The 26,810-nt window shown below is 38.7% G+C and overlaps 4 protein-coding genes and 2 long non-coding RNA genes across 7 annotated transcripts in view; 1 reads left to right on the top strand and 5 right to left on the bottom strand.

The window, feature by feature from the left end:
- LOC124298469 (uncharacterized) lies at nucleotides 1–3,005 on the bottom strand. The gene is made up of 4 exons (XM_046750530.1): nucleotides 2,849–3,005; nucleotides 2,009–2,151; nucleotides 1,119–1,338; nucleotides 1–252 (listed from the first exon to the last, which is right to left on the bottom strand). Exons 2-4 carry the CDS (start codon nucleotides 2,091–2,093, stop codon nucleotides 207–209), a joined length of 351 nt encoding a protein of 116 aa, XP_046606486.1. The 5' UTR covers nucleotides 2,094–2,151; nucleotides 2,849–3,005; the 3' UTR covers nucleotides 1–206.
- LOC124298473 (uncharacterized) lies at nucleotides 1,227–15,369 on the top strand. Its single transcript, XR_006906818.1, has 3 exons — nucleotides 1,227–1,371; nucleotides 5,049–5,051; nucleotides 15,359–15,369. It is a non-coding gene; the product is annotated as an uncharacterized LOC124298473 (long non-coding RNA).
- Nucleotides 4,335–8,408, bottom strand: LOC124298467 (5'-3' exoribonuclease 2-like). Its single transcript, XM_046750527.1, has 4 exons — nucleotides 8,203–8,408; nucleotides 7,515–7,692; nucleotides 6,690–6,896; nucleotides 4,335–4,513 (listed from the first exon to the last, which is right to left on the bottom strand). Exons 1-4 carry the CDS (start codon nucleotides 8,315–8,317, stop codon nucleotides 4,501–4,503), a joined length of 513 nt encoding a protein of 170 aa, XP_046606483.1. The 5' UTR covers nucleotides 8,318–8,408; the 3' UTR covers nucleotides 4,335–4,500.
- The window catches only part of LOC124298472 (uncharacterized), an 18,830-nt gene continuing 2,883 nt past the window's right edge, over nucleotides 10,864–26,810 (bottom strand). The window contains exon 2 of the long non-coding RNA XR_006906817.1: nucleotides 10,864–11,033. This is a non-coding gene — a long non-coding RNA (uncharacterized LOC124298472). The remainder of the gene's footprint in view (nucleotides 11,034–26,810) is intronic.
- On the bottom strand, nucleotides 11,041–13,569 carry LOC124298468 (homeobox protein Hox-A13-like). 2 transcript variants are annotated; one of them, XM_046750529.1, is made up of 3 exons: nucleotides 13,003–13,569; nucleotides 12,737–12,785; nucleotides 11,041–11,641 (listed from the first exon to the last, which is right to left on the bottom strand). In XM_046750529.1, the coding sequence occupies exons 1-3, from the start codon at nucleotides 13,064–13,066 to the stop codon at nucleotides 11,308–11,310; spliced, it is 447 nt and encodes a 148-aa protein (XP_046606485.1). In that variant the 5' UTR covers nucleotides 13,067–13,569; the 3' UTR covers nucleotides 11,041–11,307. The 2 variants fall into 2 exon arrangements, with proteins under 2 accessions (XP_046606485.1, XP_046606484.1); XM_046750528.1 differs by having other exon boundaries at nucleotides 11,041–11,644.
- LOC124298463 (fibroin heavy chain-like) lies at nucleotides 17,481–22,719 on the bottom strand. Its single transcript, XM_046750507.1, has 4 exons — nucleotides 22,519–22,719; nucleotides 21,425–21,730; nucleotides 19,559–20,440; nucleotides 17,481–19,390 (listed from the first exon to the last, which is right to left on the bottom strand). Exons 1-4 carry the CDS (start codon nucleotides 22,586–22,588, stop codon nucleotides 17,913–17,915), a joined length of 2,736 nt encoding a protein of 911 aa, XP_046606463.1. The 5' UTR covers nucleotides 22,589–22,719; the 3' UTR covers nucleotides 17,481–17,912.

Genomic DNA, 26,810 nt, shown 5'->3' on the forward strand with positions numbered 1-26,810 from the left:
TTTATGGCGCAGATGAATTTATTTCAATTTCGTATTGGTATTTTTTTTTTTTTTTTTTGCATGGTGTTCCAATTTTTTCATGTACATGATTTTCCAGGAGTTCCGAATATTTTGATAACAAATGAGTTGGATGAGAATCGTGCGGTTGTCTATTTCTAAATTTGGATTGTTTCGTTTACTTTGATTCTATTTTCTTCTTCCCCTCGTCATTTCGAAGAGTGCAGCAGGTATTCCGCTGCGCCCAAGTTGAGCCTGAAAATAAAAACGTTTATAGAGATCAACGATGTTCCATACGATAAAGAAATTGTCATAAACTTTATAAAATATTTTTTTTAACAATTTTCCAATATCTAAAATATGCAACACGTCGTAAAAGACCTTTGTAATATTTCTTAGATTCGTAAATCCGATAAGAAATTCGCAAACGGTTTCACGTGAGAAAAAGTCTTGTCACAATAGTTAATTTTTTAAATCTAATTCTTGCTGCAATTTTTCTCAAACACGATACTAGATGTTTTCGTTAGCGAGGAACAATCGATAATTTTCTTATTTCATCAAATTCAAGTCCTTTGATTCTCCTTGTCAATTTTTCGAAATTATTTGATGCACATGCAAACACCATTGCCAATATCCAAGAGTGATATTTTCAATAGATTTGAAGAAACGGAAAACAGATAAGCATCGCAATGGCAATGAGATTATCAAATAACTATCGAGTCGAGAATAAATTAATAGCAAAATTTCATATTCAATTTCTTCTACATCAAAATAGTCAGCACTGTACTTGCTCTGTAAATTTTTCGATAGATTTTCTATCTGAAACTGTAATTTCAACCGTATATAATTTTTTTTTTTCCACCTGTCACTTTTATTGTATCTTGTTAGTTCGTAACTGATTATGCAGAAGAGCTGTTATGTAAATTTTCTGTTTTTTGGAAAGCAAATATTCCTGTCGGATCATTTTGACCATAGATTATGCTTATGATAAATATGAAACAAATTGTATCGAAAAATTTCCGGAAAACAATTTTTTCAAACTCTTCGTCAACCTTCAATCTTCAAACTATTGAAGATCATACAAGAGAGTGACAAAGAGATTGCGGCTCTGAAAAGTTTACCTGTTTTTGGTAAAATCGCTACGGCGATTTCTTGTTTGGAGCTCAACGCGGCTTCCGTCGTTCGAAATGAGCCGAGAAACAGTTGGACTTCCGGTCTTTCCTATCGTAGCCAGTGGAATATTGGTCAAAAGTTGTTTGCCCTGACGATTTTCCTTCGATTTTCGGCGGACATTCAAATCCGAGGAAACTATGACCTCCTCGAAGGTCTGGCCTTCGTTTTCTGCAACGTCAGAAAGAAAGAATAAATTTCTGCGTTTAAATAACGTCAAGAAAAAAACGGAAAATCGGTATTTTCTTTTTATTCGAACGGAAAATTGAAATGAGGTTTTGAGTTTTCACAAGCAATAAAATGATGTTCTCAAGTGTCGAGTGCAAAAGTAATTATAAAACTACCAATCCTCAAAAATAGAGAGTGGGCCTCTCTTAAAATGACAAAGTACAGAAATAAGATTTCCATTTTTTGCTATTAGAAACTGTTTCAAATTGTAAATTATATTTTGGGAAAATTTAATATCATTCAAGTACCGATTTATTAGTTATAATTTGGAAGCTGTTAATTCAATTATACGACTACCGAAAATCGGTCCCTTGTCCGTTTTGTTAACATCAAAACGAGCAGCGCCATACACGAATGCTACTAAAGTTGCCGTCAATCAGGCGTGCAGTCAAAGTAGAAATAGCCATCGGTGGTCTGGCCGTGCTCGAAGGAATAATGACATCCAAATAAAAATAGCGAGCAATCGACTGCGTCGGGGTGAATGAATTATTTTACAGTTGTCTCGGATTTATACGGCTGAGACAATTAGAAGTAGAGCCAAGTGCAGTTTCGTTCGATTTTATTCGAAACGAATAGAGGAAAATAAAAAATACCTGTATCTAAGTGAACCTACGTTTTTGGCCGAAGGTCGAGTCTTGGGCGTTGACGAAAACGCAGGCACAGATTACGATCAGGAGAAAGAGGGTAAGATTTGCCATTGCTGGTTGAAACGTTTGTAAATACAGTTGATTCCAAATGTTGCCGAAATATTTGATTCTGTAATTAAAAAAAAAAAAAAAAAAAAAAAAAATTAATAAACAAATCATGCAGCTGAAATAATTAAATCTTTGTTACGAGTTAAATTCAATTATTATTCTTTACAACGTATACCAAGTTGGAAAAGCTTTACCACATTTGATTAGACTAAATTTGAACGTAAATACATCCTAAATATTTCTTAAAGATTTTAAATTTGTTGGCAAAAGTCGTTAAACATCTGATGTTATTATTATTATTTTTCCTCGTGTAATTAGGATCTTCTACGTCACACGAATGCATACAAAGGAAATATGCACTTTTATATTCATTGTACGTTGAATTCGGATGACGTCAACAACTTTGACAAAGACTATGCGTATAAAAAGCTGGTAAATAAGATGCCGACGAATCGGATAATTCTTAGTAATTTTCGGCCGGTTCACTTGACGAGAATACTTGATTCGCGTTAAAGAATCACACGAGTAAAAAAAAAATAAAAACATAAATCCCTTTCTTCTCCATGAGTAGAAAGTTTTCAAATGCAACGACAAAGAAAATTAACGAGCGTTTTAAATTTACTCTAAAAAAAAAAATGAAAAGATATAAAAAATAAAACGTGATTTTTCACTATTTGCACGAAAACTCGAACTGGGTTTGCAGACACAAGGACCCGTGATGGGTGTAAACAAAGTTTAAAATCTGTCTATTTACTCACGTCGATAATCCAGATGGAGCGAAGGAACTTTCCGAGTCGACAACCGCACGAGAAATGTGGCTGAAGACCAAGGAACGGCCTCGGTACCTACCTGCAGACCTCTTGGCTAGTGCAGCATATGCGGTTTGTGTATATCGGACAGATATATACCTGCGTACAAGAAATGAGAAACACGCACACGCGAGAATCGGTTTATACGTGAAGACAGACTCGCATACGGACGTAAAACATGATAAATGTGTGGGACAAGTAGCACCGGACAAACCACTTTCTATTTCATTTTTTACGCGACTGGTTTTGCCAACTGATACCAGTGCCGTATAGCAGCGGAACCTTACCCAGATGCAAACATTAGATTCAACCAGTTCTACAAAATTATCTGTACTTCGTACGTTGACTTTATCAAAGAATATTTCATTGGAATTTTAATTTTAGAATACATATTTTCAATATAACAAGCTTGATTAGAAAATCGACTGTTGTCGTGTGAATATTCATTCCTCAACTCAGAATCAGTCTTGTAATTAAACGAAAGCTTAGACTTTTCTAAAGCTCATTTGATTTCGTTCGTCAAATTACTATGCATGTAACTTTACAGAAAAATGACTCGGTTTTATCGTTGAGAATAAAACTTACTTTCTAATCTGAAGAATAATTTGTCTGATTTCATTTGTTCGCGTTTTCTTTTATTACACAGAAATGAAGCTTTTATCGCAGGAATAGAGGAAATTTCGATCGACAGAATTAGATATATATATATATACGTACAAAAACCCGAGCTTAAGTGAAAACTTTAAACGAAATCTTTTGTCGTCTAATATTATATATTTATTAATACTTCACGGTCTTTGCCTTTTTTCATTGGTTCCGACGAACCCGAGCTTTTTCTGAAATAATTACAAGGTGATCTAGTCTCTACTCTTGTCCTTCTTTTTTTGAGATCGACTCGTATACGAGAGAAAAACACTTTTGTTATAAACAATTGTACAGAGTGAAAACATTTTTGAAAAATGATAAAACGACACTTTCAACCGTCAAAACAGAGTCTGCTTCGCCGTATAAGGGAACCACCCCGAATTTTATACGTCACTGCGATGGGAATAGATTTTGGCTTGAGATAACCGGGTCGTTGTGCTCGGAACTTTCGGATCGAGATGCACGTATATGGAGTCGAGGAGATTTGTTTAAAGGGGTTCTTTGTGTTGTTTTGATTTAACCTTATTTTATTTTTCCCCTTTCGTTCCTCCCACCGCCTCGTTATTCCTGCTCCTCTTTTGTGCTGCTATTCGTTCGAAGGAAGTGAATAAAAAAAAAAAAAACAAAATGAAAGTATAATGCACTAGGGAAAAAGTACGGTGTAAGGAGTGCGAGCAGAAACTGCCGCAGACTCCAGCATCTGGCAAATGCAGAGGGAATTAACCTTTAGGGGTATATTTAAAACCCATGCCGCAGCTGTAAGAGATTTAAAAATCTCAAAATTCGGGTATTTAATTAGATTATTTAACGAATTTTATTACAGATTCATTACAATAGATCATGAACAATGTGATGATGTAATATTTATATTAAATAATCAAAATAATGAAAAATTACGAGAAACTTGATGACTGTGATCAGTGCGTAGATATTCGATGGATGATCAGTCTAGGCATTCAGTAATCGAATCTGAAACAAAGCAAAGAGATAAAAAATAATATCACACGGAGTAACATGCATTGATATTTATTATATCGTAAACTGCGTATTCATTATTTCTATAATCTAGAAGTTTAAAAACTATTTTCGTATTTGTAGTCTGATTTAGAAAAATTTACCTCGTCCCGAATCAAGTTCACACAGATTCGCGTACATCAGTGATCTAGAGTTTAAATACTCGGCTTGTAAATCTCTGAATGTGAGCGGTGAGGATTCATAATAAATCGAAACATGTAATCCTAATAATGCGGGCATAAAATGTATGCTTGAATCGATTAAATTCATATCTTTGGGAAAAAGCTAAGATCAGACTGGTGACATTTTTTTTTTTTTTTTTTTAATCTTACCTTGCGGTAAATCGTAAATTTAAAGTGTCAAGCAATTGCTCAAAAAAATCCGCTTACGAATTTTTCAATACCAAATCAAATCATAATAACACTTAAATTCACTCGATAGACAGAAATTTGTATGAATCAGATCGCAGAATTACGCAGTTTTCTTATAGACTGTCGAAATTTGTATAAAACAAGTATTTAGGAAATTCGTTAGAGCTGTTACAACAGATGCGGTATTAAACGTTTCTCTTGCGATAAAAAAAATTTCATTCGATACAGTGTATAAAATATTTAAGTAAATTTCTAAAAGGGGTAGAATCGGTGTGATGAAAAAACGTCAAATATATATATATATATGTATATGTATATCATATCCTTCGACGAGACGTGAATTTAGAATTTTAACCACCATGCAAAGGCCTCGAAAAGCAGAAGAAGCGACTGCAGCTGCGGTGCAGCGAGTGCAGGTCTGCTTCTCGTGGGAAGTACAATAAATACGGGTTACGAAGGTGAAGACGCACACACCGATACGTCGAAGGATAAACCAGACGGTAGGTGAGCTTGCATTATGTTCGCCTGATTTTAAAACGAGTTTGCAGCCCGGCACCGTCGGGATCACCGTCTGGTCTGCTGCACCGGCGATTAAGTAGACATGCTCACACGTTCTTAGAGCTTCAGACAGGGTTTTGTACCTGTGTAGCCAGACTAGACGCTGTGAGAACTACAAACTGCAGTGCTGACCGCGCGACGTGCAGATAGAAAGATAGAAAGAGAGAAAGGAGAGCTGGAAACTGAAAGGGCGAAGCTCCGTCCAGCTTTGTACGATTTCATTTTATTTTTTTTTTTTTTTTATTTTTTGTTTTCTTCTTGCTATGCTTTTTCTTATTTCTCTTCGAGACCATTCATCTCGCCAACTCGCATTAAACTCCGGACATTGCACCGATAACAAAGAAACTCGCACCACCTGCCGGGTGTGGCTCCAAACTTCGAATGATCCAAATTGAGATCAATCATAGACTCTATAAGATTATGAGATCGACTTTTACGTGAATCCCATCGATTCGATTGATCCGAACTCCGAAAGGTTCTGATTCGAGAATGGCCAAACTTTGGAAGGGCAAACTGTCGAATCTACGAACTATAATATTCTACCGAGAAAGAATTCGGTGGACTTTACCAGACCTCGAGATCAAACATAGTCATAGAAGTGTTTCGTTAATCCAAAGGAATTTCATTTGACTCGACAGAAAAGCTGTAAATGGCGCCACATTCATACGTTAGTTAACAGAACATTTTTTTCGGCTTACTTGGCGAATTCAACACATTTTTTTGTTTTGTGTATAATTAGCGTACTTGATAACGCTTTATGAGGATTGGCCCCACGGTCCTTCGAACATCAGAACCATTTGCAGATTTTGATCTTCGATATTTCGACTTTTCAAACTCGTGAAATTCTCTGTAAAGACTAATCGGAACTTCGATCATTCGCCACTTTTATCTACGTACTCAAAAAAAATGTTTCGATGGCGAAAGAAATGTTTTGTTTATTCAAATAAATGTAGTTTCGCTCGATAACTTAGGTTGTTGTTTTGACAACTTTCATTTTACAGTCGGATATGACATTTCTTTGAATTATAAGAAGATTTTTTTCTACCGTCTTTGGAAGGTTGCAATTTTGTTAAAGTCAAGAAACGCTTTCTTTGTACGAACCCGTTCGTATCAACCTTTGGCAAATCTCTTCTTCCATTTTTTCACCTTGTTCTTACAAAGTCAAGTAGCAAAAAAGTGGTGAAAAATCTAGTGATAATTACCCTCCGTAACCACCGTAATTTCCATAGTCTCCGTAACCCTGGTTGCCGTATTTTCTGCCGGAAGAAGCGGTGGCGTAACTCAAACTGATGGGACCGAAATTGATGGCGGCGGCCTCGGCGTTGCTGTGAGTGTTGCTTCCGCCATTTGATGATCCCGCAAAAGCCCCGGCGAATGTCGTACCCCCAGAATTTGGCTTGTTGTAGGACCTAAGCATCAATTATAGTTTTTCATTTCAGAAGAAGGATAACTCTTTGAAGTCGTCGCAAGAATGATGAAGGGCGAGAGTGAACGTTCCGAGAATCCACTGACCCTGATTATTCTAATTGGTCAATCCAAATATTCAAAAGACGCCATTTGGAGGTGAGAGATATGACTGTCATCAAACAGCGGCTCATATTAAATTATTGACGTCAAGTTTTGTCATATGTTTTACTCTTTGGGTATTGAATCGGCGTGACAGAGTAACTATCTTAACTCTTATGGCTTACACAATGCTCGCCGTATCTTGATATAGCGTATAATTTGCCGAAAGCGATCAGCTGTTCGCCGAGATCGACGCCATATTGTCCTGATCGCTCGCACACTTCGAATCTCAATTGCAATAAATGAAAAAATGTGAAGTTTTAAGCGAAATCCTAAGCTCTTGGTTGCTTCGATTTGAATAATTGTCTCAGTTTTCACATCTTTCAAAAAAGCACCTGTCTCATAAACCATTTTTGGCCAGATTATTTTGTTGAATTTTCGTGGAGCAAAAAATCGAGCTTTTGAGATAACTTTGTGAAAACGTGAGTGTACTTTTCGAGGTTGACGTAACGAACTCTTACCCGCAACCGTGACTCCTGCAGCCACCTTGTTGATGTCCACCTTGTATAACGATTGGAGTATACGTCGGCTTGGGCTTATGCTTGTGCTTCAAATGACGCGGGCGTATGTCCGAATAATCATTGTAATCGTTGTTGAAGAATCCAAACTGCGGAGAGCGCGCTTCTCTCACGAGGGAAGCTGGGGATTGAAAAAACACCTGTTGATATTCAATCATTACCGTTGCGTTCGAAAAATGCGATTCGTCAACCTTGTGCTCGGTTTGATATTCAGTAAAAGGGAATTGGAAGAAATTTATTTGCATTTTTGAACTCGAACGTTGAGAATTCCAATGCTGATTAGTGATTTGAAAACACAAAAAGTCTGATAGGTTTTTCACAGTAAAAAAATCAAAGTCACAAATGATTTCGAGAAAAGAATTATGACCAAGGTTGATGTTGTTTCAAATATTAGATTGGCGTCTTGTAAAAGCTGCGCGAATTAGACACGCGACAAAAGCAAACACAAAAAACCTGTTGATCAACTTTCACTTTTATCCGTCGAATTCATCCATCACTTCGAGTTATTCCGTTTGCTCCAATCATATGTTACTGATTATATTCAATACGCTCTTGAAATCGTGGCATGTTTGAGAACAAAAAAAAATAAATAAATCACTGTCACTAACGCGTTGCATAACGTGATAAGTACCATTTTCGTCGGAGGGTTCGGAAATCGCGACTGTTTCCAGGGGCTTGGCAAATCCCTCAAGAGCTAGACCACAGAGAACGATAATGAGGATCGAAGGCGTCAAATGTCTGGCCATCGTGGCGGTTATGACGTTAATAATTTGGGGGTACTGATATTTCACGTTATTCCAATGATCACTGATCTTCTGATCGTTTCCGAATAACCGAATTACATTTTCGCATGGCTTTATACTCCGAGTGCTCCCTTCTCCGTTGTTTATTACATACTCGAGAGGAATTTTTGAAACGTATTATCGACTCCCAGATGACAAGGACACCGTCGGATATTCCGCAGGACATTTGCTCGGTGGCCTTCCGGTCCAGGGACAACCGGAATTCGCAAATAACTAATATTTGCATGTCCGGCTATTAACCAGTAACAGATGTTCTGTCCGATTTTACGATAACACTGTTCATTTTTCGGAGAAATTTTACTATTGCGAGAATTTATTAATTAAAAAAAAAAGATTGGCCAATGTTGAATCACTGTTTCGGTTACCTCCGACGTTAGAGACTGCACGAGATTACTTTCTCACATCCTCTTATGATTCTTCCTTTTCACTACGATGACCACTCGACCATGTCTGATATAATTATTGTTTTGCGTGGGCAACAGGGAAGCGATTTAGTTTCCAGTCTCAGACAAGGATAACTTCTTCGAATTTGTAGTACTGAATTATGGAGCTTCCTTCATCGGGCAGTTGCAGATTAGTATTCACACCGCAAATACTCTCTCTTTTTAAATACCATCGTTCGGTTGAATGAGTGTAATTTGAATAACATAAAAATTGCAAAATATTTCTTGACCACTGCAAATTGTACAGAACATTATTCCTGTAGAAATGATTCATGCAGAATTATTTCTAATGTAAATCTCGAACTCCTTTCTGTGGGAAAATATTTCTGTGGAAACAATTAGTCTGTAGATAATATTGCCCTGTAGAACTTATTTTTGTACAATCGATCCTCCTCCTTTTCAATAGTTATTACTTACGTATGTTGCTGCATAGTTGTAAGGTTATTCAATATCGTGCTGTGATGTACACTGAGAAACATTTCATTTGTTATAGTAACTAGAAGAATTCAGTCAAACAAGTATCGTTGAAAAAACGCAACCATTTTGCGCTATCGTCGATCCTTTTTTGGTAATTGCAACGCAGAATCAATTTGTTCGGTTTACTCTACTTTTTTAGTCAAACAAGGCTTTAACGTCAATTTATTGTTGCGCAAGCATTAAATTTTCGCAACAGTTACAAAAAAATATAGCAACAGTGATCGTAACGAGAAAGAATAGTAACGGATACTAGACTTGCCGGTAACAGCTACAAAACTAATTTTCATCTGGTACCTAGAACTATATTTTTTGCCTTTGTTAAAAACTGAATATAGTTAAGTACTGAGCGGTAATCGGAACTAAAACATTCTCTCAGTGTCGTTTGTTATAGCAGAATTCGTACGCAGGTACAGGAAAAACTTAGAAGTTCGAAAAAACTCCAAGAATTTCTTAGAATTTTGAGTGAGGAAGAAAGGAAATTCGTTCTTACACAAAGTACTGTCGATCATGGGAGAAAAGAAGGTTGCTGTTTTTGTACGTAACTATTATAATTACGAGTCAATTATGTCGTACAAGGATTGAACGCAATGTGCAACGGGCTGTTACGAAAGATAGATCGCAAAGATTCTCGTGCGACTCAAGTACTTCCATTCAAAGCTCGAAGTTGCCTCGATTGATATGTCGGAAGAATAAACCTACATTAATAGGTACATGCATTGTCGAAATGTGGTAAACGCGCGAAAAATTTGTCTCGCTTGCAGAGGGCGCCACCGGAAATCGAAGCGATCGAACTGAAAATCGGAGCGCTCAGCGCGAAAGATCATTCCGCAATTATCACTCGGCGCGACGAGTCGCTGCGCGGTACTCGGAGCAGATAAACCCATGTTAAAAATTGCACTCAAAATTTTATTTCGTTGCTTCACTTTAGATATTCTACGTATATTGCTTGATACCGAACTTTCTTTGTTTTTTTTTTTTTTTTTTTTTTCTTACGATAAATCGCAAGCTATTGTTTGTAAATTGATAATCAGACAGTAAGATAGTTACTCGGTAATATCGAAGGTGTTGGTATTAGTGTGTAAAAAAAATTGTCATTAATCGGCATCGTATTTCTTTAAAGGTTACTGGAATAATCCTACTTCATACAAAGGATCTGCGGAGGTCTTGAATGTGTTCTACTTTTAACTTTGACCGTAGAAGAAGTGGAAATATCTGCCAAGCTTAGGGCTCTAGTAGGATTTCTTCTCAATACAAAATAGTTCTGCATAGGTCCTATTACCTCTTTTACAAGTTCTATTCACCCTCTACCGAACGTTGAACTTTGTAGGCTCGCATTAGGGCAAAAATTTCAACTCTGGTACAAAAGAATAATTTGGAATTCGAAATACGGATTTTAGTGTCTGACAGCGTTTTTTTTTTTTTTTTTTTTTTTTTTTTTTTTTAATTCACAGTATAGCGCGAAATAGAAAAGTTTTTTTCGTACGATAACAGAATTAAAAAAAAAGAAAATGTAGCTTTGTACTTCATTCATGTGTTCCACCAGAAAGCATGTCACAGAAAATTCATTAATCAGGATATGAATATCTTTATTCTTTAATCACACAGACGATTATTATACAAACAGTCTTGATACTCTCCATTGTAAAACTGAATTTCTTAAAAGTATCTAACGCAGCAATATTAGTTTTGATTTTGATTCGCAGTCCGTCAGATTTCACCAATGTAAATTTTCCCTACATCTTTGACGATGTATAAAAAGAAGAACAACGAAACATCATAAGGATATGTAAAAAGAGATAAGAAGTTATAAAACGAAATTGAATATCGTTATCAATCCATTGGGATCGAAAGTATCACGGAAGGTCATCTGACGACAGGAAATGTAACTTCGAGCGGATCGTATTTAATAAAAGTGAATTCGGTTGCCTAAGACGATCAGCTGATAACGCGGTGCGACGCCATGTTGCCCAGGTAGCCGTACCGATACTCGGGATTTCTACCGATTTTTCCCAATTAGCCAGAGAATAATTGGAACGGATTGCTCCGAACTCCATTGGAAGTTCCAAACACGGGGATTCCTACGGCCGAAAACGGAGCTGCAGCAGCACTTGCAAGTGTAGCCGCAGCGCCAGCAGCCGCAATTGGAACCGCAGCAGCAGCCGCAAATGGAGCCGCAGCAGCAGCCGCAAGTGGAGCTGCGGCAGCAGCACCAATTGAAAGTGGAACCGAAGCAGCAGCCGTGAATGAATTACCGACACCTCCGACGCCTGTGTTTTGTACGACCGACGTCTGTTCGTTTATCGATGTGGCTGAAGCAGAGATGCCAGGATTGCCGATCGATGTTCCACTGCTAAGGGGAAAAAATTGGATTATTTTTTAATATTTCAGGGTGATCGCGTATCCAATTATAATCGCGATGACTGGTTATTGTCGATTAATCACTGACCTAATAGTAAACCAGTTGTTCGGGTGGAATGAATAAATAACTGATCAAGGTTCGTCTTATCGAAAATTTCGCCAACGACATTACGCGAATGAATTTTAAAGTATCTGACGGATTTGGAATTGGGTGGTAATTTGATTTTGACCGGTTTTATGTAGCAGCTGTACTGCGGAAACGGATTCATGTTCTATCTCTTTTCACCATTACGAAGATTTCGCATTTAGTTTGGATTTTTTTGCTAGATGCGGCCCGGTTACTGACTCCTTAAATCTATATTACCGCAGCCTTTTATTCCTCAAGGTTTCGACTTAATTATTGAAATTTTTTAATTTCAGACTGTACAAATTACAGTGGCATGAAAATCTAATGAACATAAAATTACGGTTTTTACAGATTCACGTCAGATAATTCAAATAGTATACATTGAAAAACGATCATCCAATGGGACAACGAATTTATAATCCAAAGGCAGTGAAGTAAAAGGTGTGGCATTTTTTTTAATTTGAAAATTCGCCGTCATAGTAACAAATTGACAAATGCCAATAACTGAACAACGCATCCAATGAAACCATCTCGTTTTATTCGCAAATGAATTCTCTGCGAGTCCTCCGAAATCGGTATTAGATAACTTATAAACATTTGAACTATTAGGTATTTTTCCTGATTGAAGCGGAAAAAGTTATACAGGAAAAAATCATTCTCATTGGATAAGTATAAGAGAAATCATTATTATAAATAAAATGAACTGCAACTATCAAATTTAAATTGAATAAATTTCAACAGGCATTTGGTTATTAACAATCTTACAATAACGCGATCTCTCTTCAAAGTTGCTATCGATTGAACATTTGTAGATGAGATTCACGATTCTCCAAACGCGCTCGGCTTCCTTTTGAAACAGCGATCGAAGTTTTTTATCGTTAGTAGCTGCACGTTTTTGAAAAGATCCCACACACCAAATAGATTCCCGACATTTCTTCCGATTAATCTGTTTTTTACCTGTGAGTTTCAGTGATGGTAGAGTGAGATGAAGTCCCAGTCCCCAGACCTGGTTATAAAACACAGAATTTTTTGTTCAATGAAACTGTCATTTCTCACGACAATGGATTTAAGTCCAATTTTCAGACGGTCCCAAAATCGGTCCCGTGATTTAATATTCTATCCAATCGATACACAAGGTATATACTTATTTAACAAATTTTTTCAAAATCACCAAAGTTGTTTTTTTTTTTTGCAGATTTTTCAATTTATATCAATCTATTTACCCAGTTGTGGAGCTGCAGTTGCAGTCGCGGCGAAAAAGATGAATAAAAATTTAGCTGCGTTCATCTTGACGAAATTCAACAGTCAAACTGCATGTGTACTCGCGGGCAACTCCAAAATATAAAGAAATCTCGCCAGAAGAGTGGGAGCTCTGAATTTTCATCGATAATTGATTTACAAAAACGCATTTCATATCGCCTCGAGTGAATTGAAATCGAATCTATCTGTAACGCAAATGCATTCGAGGGACTCATATATGGGGCGTTCTCCGTCAGTTCAGCTGCCCTTTTTCGGACCTTCTCAGATACCGCTGAAAATCAGTCATCATATGGTACAAATTGAAAGAAGTCTATGTGATTTATTTTTTAAATTTTTAATCACTCCTGTTAGGGGATAATTATCATTATTGTTTTTTTTTTTTTTTTTTTTTCATCATTCACACGACCTAGATCGTTGAAGTGTGCAAAATATATGTTAACACGGAAAAGAATTGCAGTTTAATGAATTTTGTAATGCAATAAGTCTTGTATTTTAATTCTTGCCGCAAATGTCGTTTTGTTCTACGGAGGAAAATTGAACTGTATACTTTCCGCTCAATCGGACATCTTTTATACCAGTCTTACTTTCAAGTAATCTACAAACTGTGCAAAAAATTAACCCACAGAAAAATTCGCACAGTAAAGTTAAAAAAATGTCGTAAGACCAGATTTTTTTTGAATCAACGAATATTTCGCCAGACTTGACCGATCCGAGTTACATGACTTGCACAAAAATTCGTCTCCTCGAAGGATTGGTTTGAAAACTTGAAAAAAAATTGACCGAGACTACTTTAAAGTAGTGCTAAAATATGATATCTGAGAATTTTCGCATGTAAGTGAACAAACAAATGGAATACACCCTATATACCATTTCCGAGAAAAAATTTCGAGACTTAATTTGTTTCTGATAATATTTTCATCTTAATCCGCCTGAATTTTATGAGCTAATCAGAGCGAGCTTCGGGCGCTCTGGCCGAAGGCACTTTTGCCTAATCTTACGAACGAACGATGAACTCGTGTTCTTGTTTTTCTCGATTCTGACCTTCGATGGCTCTCTCAAGAAGTTGGACGCACAAAGAGCGTGCTGCTAAATTGCGACGCAAACAATTTAGTTTTTTCTCGAATTATTCCAAGCCGTTTCCCTCAGGTGATTCCCGTTTGTCATTTCGGGAGTTTTTGGTGAAACTCGCCGTTCAACGCCTGCAGATAGGCAATGAAAGCTGCATTTTATATAGGGATCTTCACTGGGATCATGACGTATTTCAGGGCAACACTGTTGCTGGTTCCACGTAGGCGGGAAAATTTAATTCTTAAATTTATGTTATTGCTTTATTTATCGAATTATAAATTTCTATTCTTAATAGACGATTTACTCATGGCTAAATTGCGTAAAACGTGAATATGTTTTTATTGTTGCACAAATATTGACTTGGATATATTTACAATCGATACCATACGTAAAGCCGACCTACATAACCTCACTTTTTTCGCAACCTGTCGAATGCCTTCCTCCGTGCATGTATCGAATGAATATTATTTGAAACAATTTTTTCAATTCTTATTCTGATCGACAAACCGTTCAACTGCTGTATTTACTGTCGCGAAAATCATTTGACATTTTTGGCACAAACAGATAATTTGATTTTACGCTCGCAAAAGATCTTACACTGAGAAAAATTTCATTTGTTATAGTAGCTAGAAAAATTCAGTAAAACAGGTATCGTTAAAAAAACTTTTCGAATATTGTTGGAATTACTAAAAACGAGGTACGCCTAACAATTTTGCGCTATTGTCGATCCTGTTTTGGTAATTGCAACGCAAAATCAGTTTGTTCGATTTACTCAATTTTTTTTAGTTAAATAAGGCTTTAACATCAATTTATCGTTGCACAAGCATTAAATTTTCGCAACAGTTACAAGAAAATCTAGTAACAGTGATCACAATAAGAAAGAACAGTAACTTATACTAGACTTTCCGGTAACAACTACGAAACTAATTTTCATTTTCTATCTATAACTATATTTTTCGATTTTGGTAAAAAATGATAATATTTAAGGACTGAGAGGTAACCGGAACTAAAAATTTCTCTGAGTGTAGAACATTGGGGCCATTTACGCCGAGTTTTACGTGTATGGACCGTCATTCCTGTGTATGTAAAATGTATCCTCGGTTGCCTATCTGTCGGCGTTTAACGGGCAGTTTCACAAAAAACTCCGAATACGTTTATACAGCAAGACAGAAATGATGCGATCGAGCGATCGTGGAGAAAAATACTGCGTCGGGAGAATAATACAATTCATCGATGCGTCAACGCTTGCAGCCAGTCGCATTCTAATGCCGTATAATCTAGTGACTAAATTCTAATATCTAACGTGGATTGTTGTTGAGCCTTGAGAAGACGCAAGTCAAAGACCGTCGTATGCTTTCACTTGGAAATCCCAGACTAAATTGACCATGTGAATAGTTGCCCGTGCCCACATCTGGCATTGAATCCGTTAATTTATGTATAATATGCTCGCATGCTGTGTTGAATTCATGCAGTTCCAAAGTTCAGATTACAGCCTAGCCCCGGAGCCAAATAAAGCCTGACGCGTCAGTCCATAAAAGAATACGTTGCGAACGAACGATAAGATTTATCGGTTCGTTCGTTAGCTTCGTTTACAAAAGCTAAACTGGATCAATGTAAGCTCGTGAGCTTAGTTATAAAAGTAATCGATTTGGTTTTAAAAGATCCAATGTAGAGAATCGACAAAAGAAACAAAAATAATTTTTGCTTCTAATCTTCCGTGATGTTTAGACGGGCATGATTTGGTATTCAGAGCGAAAAAATGGACAAAAATTAAATCATTCCGAACGCTTTGAACGCGGTGAGGACCTGGATGAGGAATTAACATTTCTGAGGAAGTGATTTGCTTTTGTATGACGGTGAAATTCGAATGTGAAGGATGGTGCTAAGTGATGAAACAAGCTAATAGCCAAGGACGATGTATCTTCCCGGTTTCTTGAATTATTTATTACACTTCGTTAACAGCGCGATCCTTTTTTGCTTGTTTATTTATAATTATGACTAGCATTTCAGTTTTAATTATTCATACGTACAGGCATATTCTGCAGCCGCGGGGAATAAAAATTAACAACAAAATAACAACAGGTCGTGTAGACGCAATTAATATCGCAACGTTTCAACCAAAGATATGACATTCAGGCATTGTTATGATAATGCAAAACGTCGGTAGTATTCCAACAACAATCGGTGAGAAATTGTATAAATCTAATGATCATATAGATAGGCGATGAGATATACCTGACCTTGCAAAGATGATTTAATACCGCGTATTAATTACGACCATCCCGCGGCTGTAAATGAAGATCGTTAATTTAAATTTTCAGCAATTATAAAACAGAATCATCATTTCTAAATAAATCATGTAGACAATTAGCGAACAGGCCAAGAAAACCGTTAATAAAAAGGTACATCAGGTTTTAATTTAAATGGACTATAAGTAAATCCCTAATTAATATCCTGTGAACGTAAACAAAAAACAACGTCACGCATATACTTAACGATCTCACATATTATATATTACGTCGTGTTATGCAATAATTTCGCCATCTGTGCCTGTGTCTAAATCGAAACGACCGCAGGAATATTCTGTTATACAGCGAGAAAAATAACAACGGATACATACCGCGATAATAATCTCTATGATTAGTTTTATAATGAGCCGTGAATTAGAAAAATTACTCGACGATCGATTCGCGTCTAGCGAGTATTCATCTTGATAATACGCGTGTACGTAACGCGAACAATCTGAAAGTCAACACACGGCATCGTCCGAATACTCGTACAGCTATATTTTCAATTTATATTCAATTTACTCATCTTTATTCGCGACAAATGTTTGCCGGCTTATTAGCAACGGAATTTTAAGGTTGTTAGGGGGAAAACCAATGATGCCTATGAAAACGATTGAATAGCCTGTCATCTTCCATTTGCTGTTATTCAGCCTCCTCGTTCTAACATTGGAGAGTTTTATTAGACAGAGTTTCTTTTAAACTTATGGTAATAGCTATCTTGGCATTGAATTTAAATTTCAATTTTTCTCTATTTATTAGCGCACAAATTTTTATTAACGTATAGACTTGCAATCTTTCGATCTTTCAGCCTAGTTATCTTTTCAGTTCAATCGATTCTGAATGATCTTCTATAAACCCTGATACAAGCAGCGTGCAAAAATGATCTTATCGCTTATATACGTATTCCGTAATTTTCATATTTATTTATTCACTTGGAATTGTTTAATAACTTGAATCAGCTGAGTCGGGATGCGCGAAGAAAAAAATGTCACGAATCAGTATAATAATGAAAAGTAATAGCTTGTATAAAAACGTATCACTAGTTCGTTAACAAAAATATTTTCAATTCAATAAGAAAAAATGGATCAATGAAATGCATTTTTATTTTTTATATAAATTAAAAAATAGAATGGCAATCATAGAGCGTCGAATAAATAAGCAGTCGGTCATGCAGCGTAAATTAGCAAATACGTGGCCGAGAACTGGTTGTATGCAATCGGTTACTTATTACACTATCGATAATAGCACGTAATAAGCTTCAGGTTTGATAAATCGTTTCATTCACTGTTTCTTCACGCTCTCAACAGCGCAATATTTCATGAAATCGGGCAACACGAATTCCGGGTCACATTTTGCAAATCGACGCAATTTTTTATAGCCTTGTACAATTTCTGTACCCGTGTATAGTTGTTGATATCCACGTCGGCAATACAAGCAACGATTAGGGAACCGGCTAATTAGCTGGCTTATAATCAATTACACACGATTCAACCACATAACAAATATATCACATATAATTAGTCGCTGAAAATGAGCATGTCGCGGGTATTGGCCGAGGCTGAGGCCAAAGCTGAGCTTTTCGACTCGATTCCCGGAGTCCCGCTGGAAGCTTGAGCATCGGCACTGGCCTTGGCGCTCGCTCCAGCTCCACCTGTCGATGCGTTTGCCGAAGCTGTTGCCGACGCCGTGGCGCTAGCGTTTCCGCCGAAGACATCTGACTGCGAGGACGCCTTGCTTGAACTGGAGGCCTGCGACGTGGAGCCAAACACCGATGAAATAGCGTTCGAAATCGCTTCGGAACTCCCCGAAGACCCGGCTCCACCGTTTACCAAAGATGACGCCTTGCTTGAACTCGTAGCCGAAGCGCTGGAGCCGGACGAGGAAGACTTCGCCTCTGAAATTGCGTTCGCAGTACCTCCACCGTTCGCCGAAGACACTGCTGAAGAGGTCGCTGACGATCCAGATCCCCCGGTTCCGAAGCCACCGGAACTGCTGGCTGCATTTGCGTTCGCCTCTGCGTTCGCTAACGAATTGGCTTGACCACCACTCACACTGCTGCCCCCGTGGTTTCCTCCGATTTGTTGACCATGGGATCCCTCGGATCCTCCAAGGACCGTGGAGCCAATGCCAGGAACTTGTTGAGCACCTCCACCAACTGCGCCACCGTAACTTCCGCCACTCTGTTGTTCGTAAGATCCTCCTGATCCTCCAAGGACTGTGGAACCAATGCCAGGAACTTGATGAGCACCTCCACCAACAGCACCACCGTAACTTCCGCCACTCTGTTGTTCGTATGATCCTCCGGATCCTCCAAGAACTGTGGAGCCAATGCCAGAGACTTGATGAGCACCACCACCAACTGCACTACCGTAACTTCCGCCACTCTGTTGTTCGTAAGATCCTCCGGAGCCTCCAAGGACTGTGGAAGATATTCCAGGAACTTGTTGAGCTTCGGCGTTAGCATCAGCATTGGCATTGGCATTGGCATTCGCAGTTGAGGTACCCTGGTTAAAGAAGGGGTTTCCACTTCCAGCAGAGCCTTGAGCTGGTCCATGTCCTTGTCCTTGGCTTTGATCGTAGTTTACTCCTGGTTGCAAGAAGGGTTTTGGACCTCCAGTAGAGCCTCCGTTGTAACCGCCACCATTCGATGGTCCCAGGAATGGGTTCCCACTTCCTTCAATATTCCCAGCCTGATGCACGTTCGCTTCGCTACTAGCGGACGATCCTCCACCGGGTAAGAAGTTTTGGCTGGGTTGTTGTGGCACAGCGATATTGCCGTGACCTTCGACAGATCCTTGGCCTGTCTTATCGCCGAATGAACCTCCGTTAAATACTTGCTGACCTTGTACTCCTGCGTTCAAGTTCGCGTTCGCGTTCGCGTTTGCAATGGCTGCGGCAGCGCCGTTCAAAAATGGATTAACCTTGTACTGGTCACCTCTTTGTCCCTGGGACTCGAAACCTGCTTCATTATTGTATGAACCTCCATGAACGCCACCTGAAAGAATGGAAATATGTATTGATACGCCATTTGGGTCGACCTATTCTTTCATATCTTAATGCCGAAGTGGTACAGACAGTATAGTGACCAAAAAGTCTAGGATTGGTTTCGGGTGCACGAGTCACGAAGTTTTTTCGGCATAAATATTCAAAATAATCGACTCACCGTGCGGTTGGCTCGGGCCGACTTCTTGGACGATAATAACGTCGGGGTTCGGATGTTTGCCGTGATAATGAGGGTGAGGATGGGGGTGAGGGTGAGGATGCTTGCTTTGAACCAGAACTACCGGGACCACTACCACTTGGGTTTTTCCACCCTGGCCATGACCGTGACCTTGACCGTATTGACTTTGTTCGTAGGTTCCCTGGCCCTGACCATACGACACTTGATCCTGACCATGACCATGACCATGACCGTGACCTTGATCAAATTGACTTTGTCCGTAGGTTCCCTGACTCTGACTCTGACCATGACCATGACCTTGATCGAATTGACTTTGTTCGTAGGTTCCCTGGCCCTGACCATACGACACTTGACCCTGATCATAAAGGCCGCCTACGACTGGTCCCGTACCTGGAGCGAGCGGATGCTGAACCCCTCCGTTCGCTGATCCAAAAGCGTTAGCGCCTGCGTTCGAATTCGAATTTCCACCGTATCCTGCGGGCTGTTGAGGCTGGTAGTTGCCACCGTTCGCCAAGCCTTGACCATTGCCGTACGCGCCACTTCCGGCATTCGCGTTCGCCTCCGCCTTGGCGTTCGCATTTGCCTGGGAGTTTCCATAGCCACCAATTGGCTGTTGCGGTTGTTGCGACTGCTGTTGCGGAGGGTAATCGTAGTTTCCGTATCCTCCGAATTGCTGGTTGCCACCGAAGTGACCACCATTTGCTTCTGCGTTTGCATTAGCGTTTGCATTAGCGTTTGCATTAGCGTTTGCATTAGCGTCTGCATTCGCGTTTGCGTTGCTCTCGGAGCCGCCGTATCCATTTCCTGATCCGTACCCCGACGAGGAAGCCTGTGACTTGGCGTTAGCACTGGCGCTAGCAGATCCTGTAATCCAAACGAGAAGATGACTAGTGGTTAGAGTTGGGATGACGGACTGTTTTCGAGGAAGTAATCACTGACAATAAGACCTAGTGGATGTACACTTGAGTTCAGGACTTGCAGACTTCAAAAGCCTAAGTAACTCCAAGTGAGTCTATGATTTCAAGTGACTTCGAGTAACTTTACGTGACCTCAAATAATTGCAAGTGAATTCACAGGACTTTTTTGTTGGCAATGTAACTCCTGACTCCAGACGCGATTACTTCCTCGACTGTCTTTGATCAAATGAACGAAAATTATATCCCAGATCGTAAAACCGGTTATACTGACAAGCCCAGAATTAATTGCACACAGTGTAATTACGATGATTGAAAACTTGTTCGTCATACCCTCCGCAAGGTTCATCGACTGATAATTACCGGACTTTTAAGAAATCGCTAAAATATTTCGGTACTAAACTAGCCGACATGTCATTGGCACACCTCATATCGATGCAAGGACCTGACCGTCATCAGCATCGTCGACACGCATGGTTCTGATCATTACGTGCGTCATACCGTGTATTATTTATTTCTCAGAGACACGCCGATCTGGCGATAATTTTATTTTTACACCGTCGACATCGAGTCGCAATAACAATTTACGAATAATCCGCGCAAAGATGTTCCTAGATTTTTGTATACAATGGCAAGTTTCTTTCTTCGATTCTTTTTTTTATCTCCTCTTGCCCAATACGGCCACGATGACGAACTGTAGTCGATGAGAAAATGATGGAGACAACAAGTTTAACGTGTTGCACCTCATGTCATCTCGGCACGATTTCTTACGTCAGGTGATTTCTGTTACTACGTGAGTTAAATATCTAGCCACCACTTGACACGAACGATCAGTCCTCACCGCTATTTCTCAGATACGTGGATTTAACAGTTTTATTTTTCTGTTTGTTTGTTTTTTTGTTTTTCTTTTATTGTTTCTTTTCATTCGACATACCTTCGCCTCCGACTCCGGCATTCGCGGATGCTGACGCTTTAGCGTTCGCATTTGCTCCGCCGTATCCTCCGAAATTGTTTGCTTTTGCTTCCGCATTCGCAGACGCGGATCCCGCGCCGCCGTTGGAACTCGCAGAGGCTTCAGCGTGCGATAGACTCGTCGAAAACCCGATGGGTCCAAGGTTGAAATTTGTGTTCAGGGCATCGCTGCGGGAATTCGCACTGTTCCCTTCTTCTGGCTTATGGAACAGACCCAGAGGATTCAAACGACGCCCCGTGTTGATACCAGTCAAGTCACCGAGAAGACCTGCCAATTTTTAGGTCTGAATATCAGTTTCATCAAGAAAGCCAACCGGAGTGGAGTAATATTTCAGGGAATAGATTTCAATCTACTGGTTATGGTGAGGGAGAAAAAAAAAGAATTTACAATTCGTCACGGTGCAATTAGTCAACTGATTTGACAATTTTTTACAACAACGTATGTATTGATTCCATTGAATCGAAATCCTTTGGCGGAAAACTCGATTTTTTATACATCAATGAATCGAATCAATCGGACGAGTCAGACTTGGGACACTTTGCAGTTGATTTTATTATTGAAAAATTGCCAAAATTGTTTTCATTCTTACGCTAAATAGACTGATTTCTTACTCTCAAAAATAATCGCTACGTTACTAAGCGAGGCTCTGTGTTTACCGTTAATCACAGTCAACTGTGAATCGCAAAAGATATAATAATTGGAATTCGACAGTTTTCGACGAGCGAAGATAGTATGCTTTCTTTGACTCTCCCACAGTAATAGTTGAATATCAATCGTGAATCGTATTGGGGAAAATGATACTCAAAGAGTCCAATGACTGTTTGTGTCTAAATTTCAAGTTGATAATATGCAAAACATCAGAAACATTCGTTTTTCCTAAGATATTAAATATTGGGATGAGCCATCCCAATTCCACTATTCACTTCCTGCTAACTTTTCCAAACCACGTGATAAGAAAATTTCCTGATGTTCCGAGTCGACCCAGGATTCGGGCTTTTTAACTTCTCGCTCCAACTGTCGCAATTGGAGAATAGAAATGCAAAATCGAGACATACCTGGTCTGGCGAAGACGTCACTCGTCAAAAGTAGGAGGAGAATTGTCACAGAGCACTTGGGCAGTTCCATGATTGTCGGTTATCCGTTATCTCGTGATCCTACTTTTTACATTTACCATTCACTGTGCAATTTCACCGCAGATTATCTCATACGCGCACCTCGTTTCGAGTCGAAAGATGAACTGAGTCTCTCGGATAAGAAGCAACATCTTTTATACGCGCGGACAAACTCGGATACCCCAAGGGCGGTGAAATAACTGTCCGAAGAACCGCAAACGCTTCGGCGCTTTTCGAAAAGAGATCCGGGATCTACCGATTCATCCACTCGGTTGTCGAAATCGCGGCACGACCGTCGAACTGGAAGTCAAACCGACCCTCTAGACCCCCGAGGGTTTCGAAACCCTTTTAATAGCCTCATACGAACGCGTTGTTGGGCAATTAATCACCGTCAAACGTGACGCCAACTTGCCCCACGGTCACGGCCTCCGCAAACTTCGAAGAAACACTTTTCATCCGATTGTCAAAGCGAGCCCTGACATTTATTACCGATTTTTAGAACTCTCATTCATTTTTCGCCATTTTATATATCCCAGGTGAATGGCGACATGTTCTGGACGAGCCTGCAAGGATGGCACAAATTATCATCTGCTATTCGCTGATTCATTAATCGTATAACCATGTTTTATCTAAACTTAGAGAAATTTCATTTGTTACAGTAACTAGGAAAATTCAGTAAAACAGGTATCGTTAAAAAAAACTGTTTGAATATTGTTGGAATTACAAAAACCAGGTACGCGTAACCATTTTGCGCTATTGTCGATCTTTTTTTGTTAATTGCAACGCAAAATCAGTTTGTGAGGTTTACTCTACTTTTTTAGTTAAACAAGGCTTTAACGTCAATTTATCCTTGCACAAGCATTAAATTTTCGCAACGGTTACAAGAAAATATAGTAACGGTGATCGTAATGAGAAAGAATAATAACGGATACTAGAAAACTAATTTTCATTTTCTACCTAGAACTATATTTTTCGATTGTGGTAAAAAATGAAAACAGTTTAGGACTGAACGGTAACCGGAACTGAAAATTCATCTCAGTGTATTCCTAATCGGAACAGAAATCAGGGCGACGTTGCGAAGTTTTGAACGTAACCTAGATTATTACATATTTTAATTTATGTGTATCCTGTTGGCAATATTTAGTTTCTTATTCCGAGATGTCGACCTTCGCTTTTATTATTTATCATCACGTTATACGGTTAATATATACTATAAACACACGCATGAAGTTACTGTGTAAATTATTAAATATCGTTTCCTCGTGAACAATGATCATAATAATAATAGTAATAATAATTATGGAGGTTCAGATCCTATTGTGTTCGTGGCTTGAGATCATCGAGATAAATTCGAATCACGCCCAGGTATCGTTTGCAAAAGGTATTCAGTAATGAGAGTCGGTACAGACTTTACGGGAAAAACCTATGATCACACTATTACAAATGTGTCGTTGTTTCGTTAGAAATAATTGAAACTTTTCAACGGAATTACGGCTTGACCGATAATTTCATATTCTCGATACGATTGCTATCCACTTTATTCTTGTCGCTATCATTCGCGATCAATTAAATATGCCTGGTGTGTAAACAAATACAATGATGAAATTTCTCTCTTGAAATTTATTTCAGGAATTCGCTAATCGAGATCGTAACAAATTTCCATATTATATAAATACTGTTTGCGAAGAACTGATTTATCCTCCGTTTCGCACGTTGTTTATACCGCATTTTTAGTTGCGAAAGTTTCATCGAAATTCAGCGAACCTCTTAATGACTACAAATGTTTTCCTTTCTCCTTATATAATCCATATATGCCGATAAAGCAAAGTAAAAAAACTTCTGTTTATTTAAATTTTTTATCGGATCTTAAATTTTTTACCGTGACGGAATTGACAGATGCGTTTATACGTCGCGTCAAAAAAATTTAATTCGCAAATGAATACGAGTTTTTTTTAAAAACTTTGGACAGTCTGTAAAAAATGTGAACGAAAAATGTTACTCGGAAAAATCTGTGCAAAAATTCATCACCAGTTGTCCTCAAATTCAAGAAGCAAAAATTAATGTACGTTCGATTTTGCCGGTCGTTAACCTTGAGCGATCGTTAGCGGTATAGCGAAGATGTCAACACACCTCTAAATACGGCATGTAATATACGAGCTAACCAAGTGCTAAATCCGTACAAAAATCCTGGAAGAAGACAACCGCAAACCGTATGTAAGAAGCGGACTTGAAGTCGTTTGGTTTCCCCAGAAACCTTCAAAAATCGTTACGAAATTTTATGACGATTCGTACATCGTGAACAATAATTGAGCGATTCTGAGAATACATTTTATTTGTCGCATACCCTCGCAAAGATTCGAGTCTCCGTGATACGAAGATGCGTTTTTGCGATTTTTATCGACGGAAACGTTCGTCGCGTTTACAAGACTGCAGGCGATATTCGCAATTCGTGTCAAGTCTATCAAGGCGTTGCCTGTTCGACAATCTGACGTCACGCAGGTCTGTACGTTTAATCCGCGTATTTGCCCAGATGAATATACGAGGAGCGTGACTCACCTCTTTGACTTAAAGTGTAAACTACACCTTAGCAATTGTCGGACCCCGAAGATCCCCGCTCAAATCACAGCTTCCGGCATTCACCGTGCATTTGCAAAAGCATCCTGACACGCTTCGAGAGTTCGATGCTGGGAAATTTTCATTGATGCTAGATTCCGGGGCTTCCCGCCGGCTGATTATGAAGTTAGGAAACGAAAACAGAAACGTCCAATCGCACTGTTATTTGCACCGTGATGGTGAACGCGAATGAAACAACATCGGAAATTCAAGGACACGGTTGAGATGTCGAAACGTCATGAACAATTCGAAAGGGGGTTTTATACATTAATTAAACGTCTGAAATTACGGGACTTTGGTGTTTTTGAAACGATTATAATGTTTTAGGCTCGTTTTGGTGAAAATAGAGATCTCCAGAACCGACTGAGAAGAATTTTGCCAACATTTTTTCACCAGAGTGAATGAAAATAGATTTGTTAAGTACGATACAACGGATGTTTCGTGTTTGTCAACATTTACGTTTTCGCGATATAACTACACTGTGATGTAAGTCGTTTTAAATGTTTGTAAACGGTTACGATCAACTATCAAACTTAGCCCAAAAACATTACAATAAAAAATTCATTGGAACGTTCCAACCACGAGACTTTTCTTAAATTGTTGCTATTTTAGCTTCCGTTGTTCGAATTTGCTAAGTAATTTCTATTGGATAGAAGGGATCTTGTTTGATTCGTCTTGACTACCATGAGCGCAAATAACATTGCCTGTAATTTTTTAAACATCTCTTAACATTTGTTTCAAGTGGTACTTACGGAAATCAATTGGTCACAAATCAGTACATCCCATTAATTTTATTACGAAATATTCGTACATTGAGTATTTGTCAAATTATCGATTATTTTTAGCTTAATATTTTTAAACTCTTTAATTCATAATCGTACTTCCAGCTTGGAAATTGCCTCGCGAAGTTCTGAGAAACTTTGGCAAGTTATTGAAACACACAATCATCGTTACAACGCCATTGTTTCTCATGCGAAAAGCATTTTTTAACATTAATAATGACACAGCTCCTCCTCAAATCTCTCTTCGATCTTAGCACATCGAACATTCAAAGTCCAGCTAATCAATCTATTTCACAATTCGTCTATCAGAGGTCGAGAAAAAAAAGATGACGTGACTTTGCTAGTATCGCAATGATTCTGTGTGTCTATTTCAACGCGTTAATTATTTGTGTACATACGTATAATATTTGCTCGACAAAATTGCCTCACTACGCTTCTGCGTGTCGATGATAAACCGGTTGAAGGAAAATAGCGAATGTCAATTACACGCCTGATTAGCCAACCTGTTTCCTTAAATGCTGACATTGACAGTTGGCCGAAGAGGATCTTCATGGATTCGTTTTACACTGTTCGTCTATTTCACTCGACCGTTGAACTCGGTTTCGAATGAATGTTTCTCCTCATCATCGATCAATTATTATCTCAAATTTTACAAAAGAAACGATTATACGCTAGCCTGTATCGGATAAAGAAAAAAAGTTTTCTTTTTCTTTCGGAATAAGATCCAATCGTTAGTTTTTGCGAACCAAAAATCCTTCCGGCTTGTTAAAACATTTCTAACTCGAGTCTATCAAGTACTCAAAATTCTTTTCTGGTCGTCCTGTACAACTGCCCATATTA

Source organism: Neodiprion virginianus, chromosome 2 (genome assembly GCF_021901495.1).
Source record: "Neodiprion virginianus isolate iyNeoVirg1 chromosome 2, iyNeoVirg1.1, whole genome shotgun sequence".
NCBI lineage: Eukaryota > Metazoa > Arthropoda > Insecta > Hymenoptera > Diprionidae > Neodiprion > Neodiprion virginianus.

Bases quoted from the DNA above. Each gene is read 5' to 3' on its own strand.
- LOC124298469 (XM_046750530.1), bottom strand. From the start codon at position 2,093: ATGGCAAATCTTACCCTCTTTCTCCTGATCGTAATCTGTGCCTGCGTT. The intron at 1,339-2,008 runs GTAGGTTCACTT...CTGACGTTGCAG, and splicing joins CTCGACCTTCGGCCAAAAAC to AAAACGAAGGCCAGACCTTC. The intron at 253-1,118 runs GTAAACTTTTCA...TTTTATTTTCAG, and splicing joins AGCGATTTTACCAAAAACAG to GCTCAACTTGGGCGCAGCGG.
- LOC124298463 (XM_046750507.1), bottom strand. From the start codon at position 22,588: ATGGAACTGCCCAAGTGCTCTGTGACAATTCTCCTCCTACTTTTGACG. The intron at 20,441-21,424 runs GTATGTCGAATG...TTTGGATTACAG, and splicing joins TGCCGGAGTCGGAGGCGAAG to GATCTGCTAGCGCCAGTGCT. The intron at 19,391-19,558 runs GTGAGTCGATTA...CCATTCTTTCAG, and splicing joins CGGCCCGAGCCAACCGCACG to GTGGCGTTCATGGAGGTTCA.
- LOC124298467 (XM_046750527.1), bottom strand. From the start codon at position 8,317: ATGGCCAGACATTTGACGCCTTCGATCCTCATTATCGTTCTCTGTGGT. The intron at 7,693-8,202 runs GTACTTATCACG...TTCAATCCCCAG, and splicing joins CGAACCCTCCGACGAAAATG to CTTCCCTCGTGAGAGAAGCG. The intron at 6,897-7,514 runs GTAAGAGTTCGT...ATTGATGCTTAG, and splicing joins TGCAGGAGTCACGGTTGCGG to GTCCTACAACAAGCCAAATT.
- LOC124298468 (XM_046750528.1), bottom strand. From the start codon at position 13,066: ATGAACGCAGCTAAATTTTTATTCATCTTTTTCGCCGCGACTGCAACT. The intron at 12,786-13,002 runs GTAAATAGATTG...TTTTATAACCAG, and splicing joins AACTGCAGCTCCACAACTGG to GTCTGGGGACTGGGACTTCA. The intron at 11,645-12,736 runs GTAAAAAACAGA...TTTTCCCCTTAG, and splicing joins ACCATCACTGAAACTCACAG to CAGTGGAACATCGATCGGCA.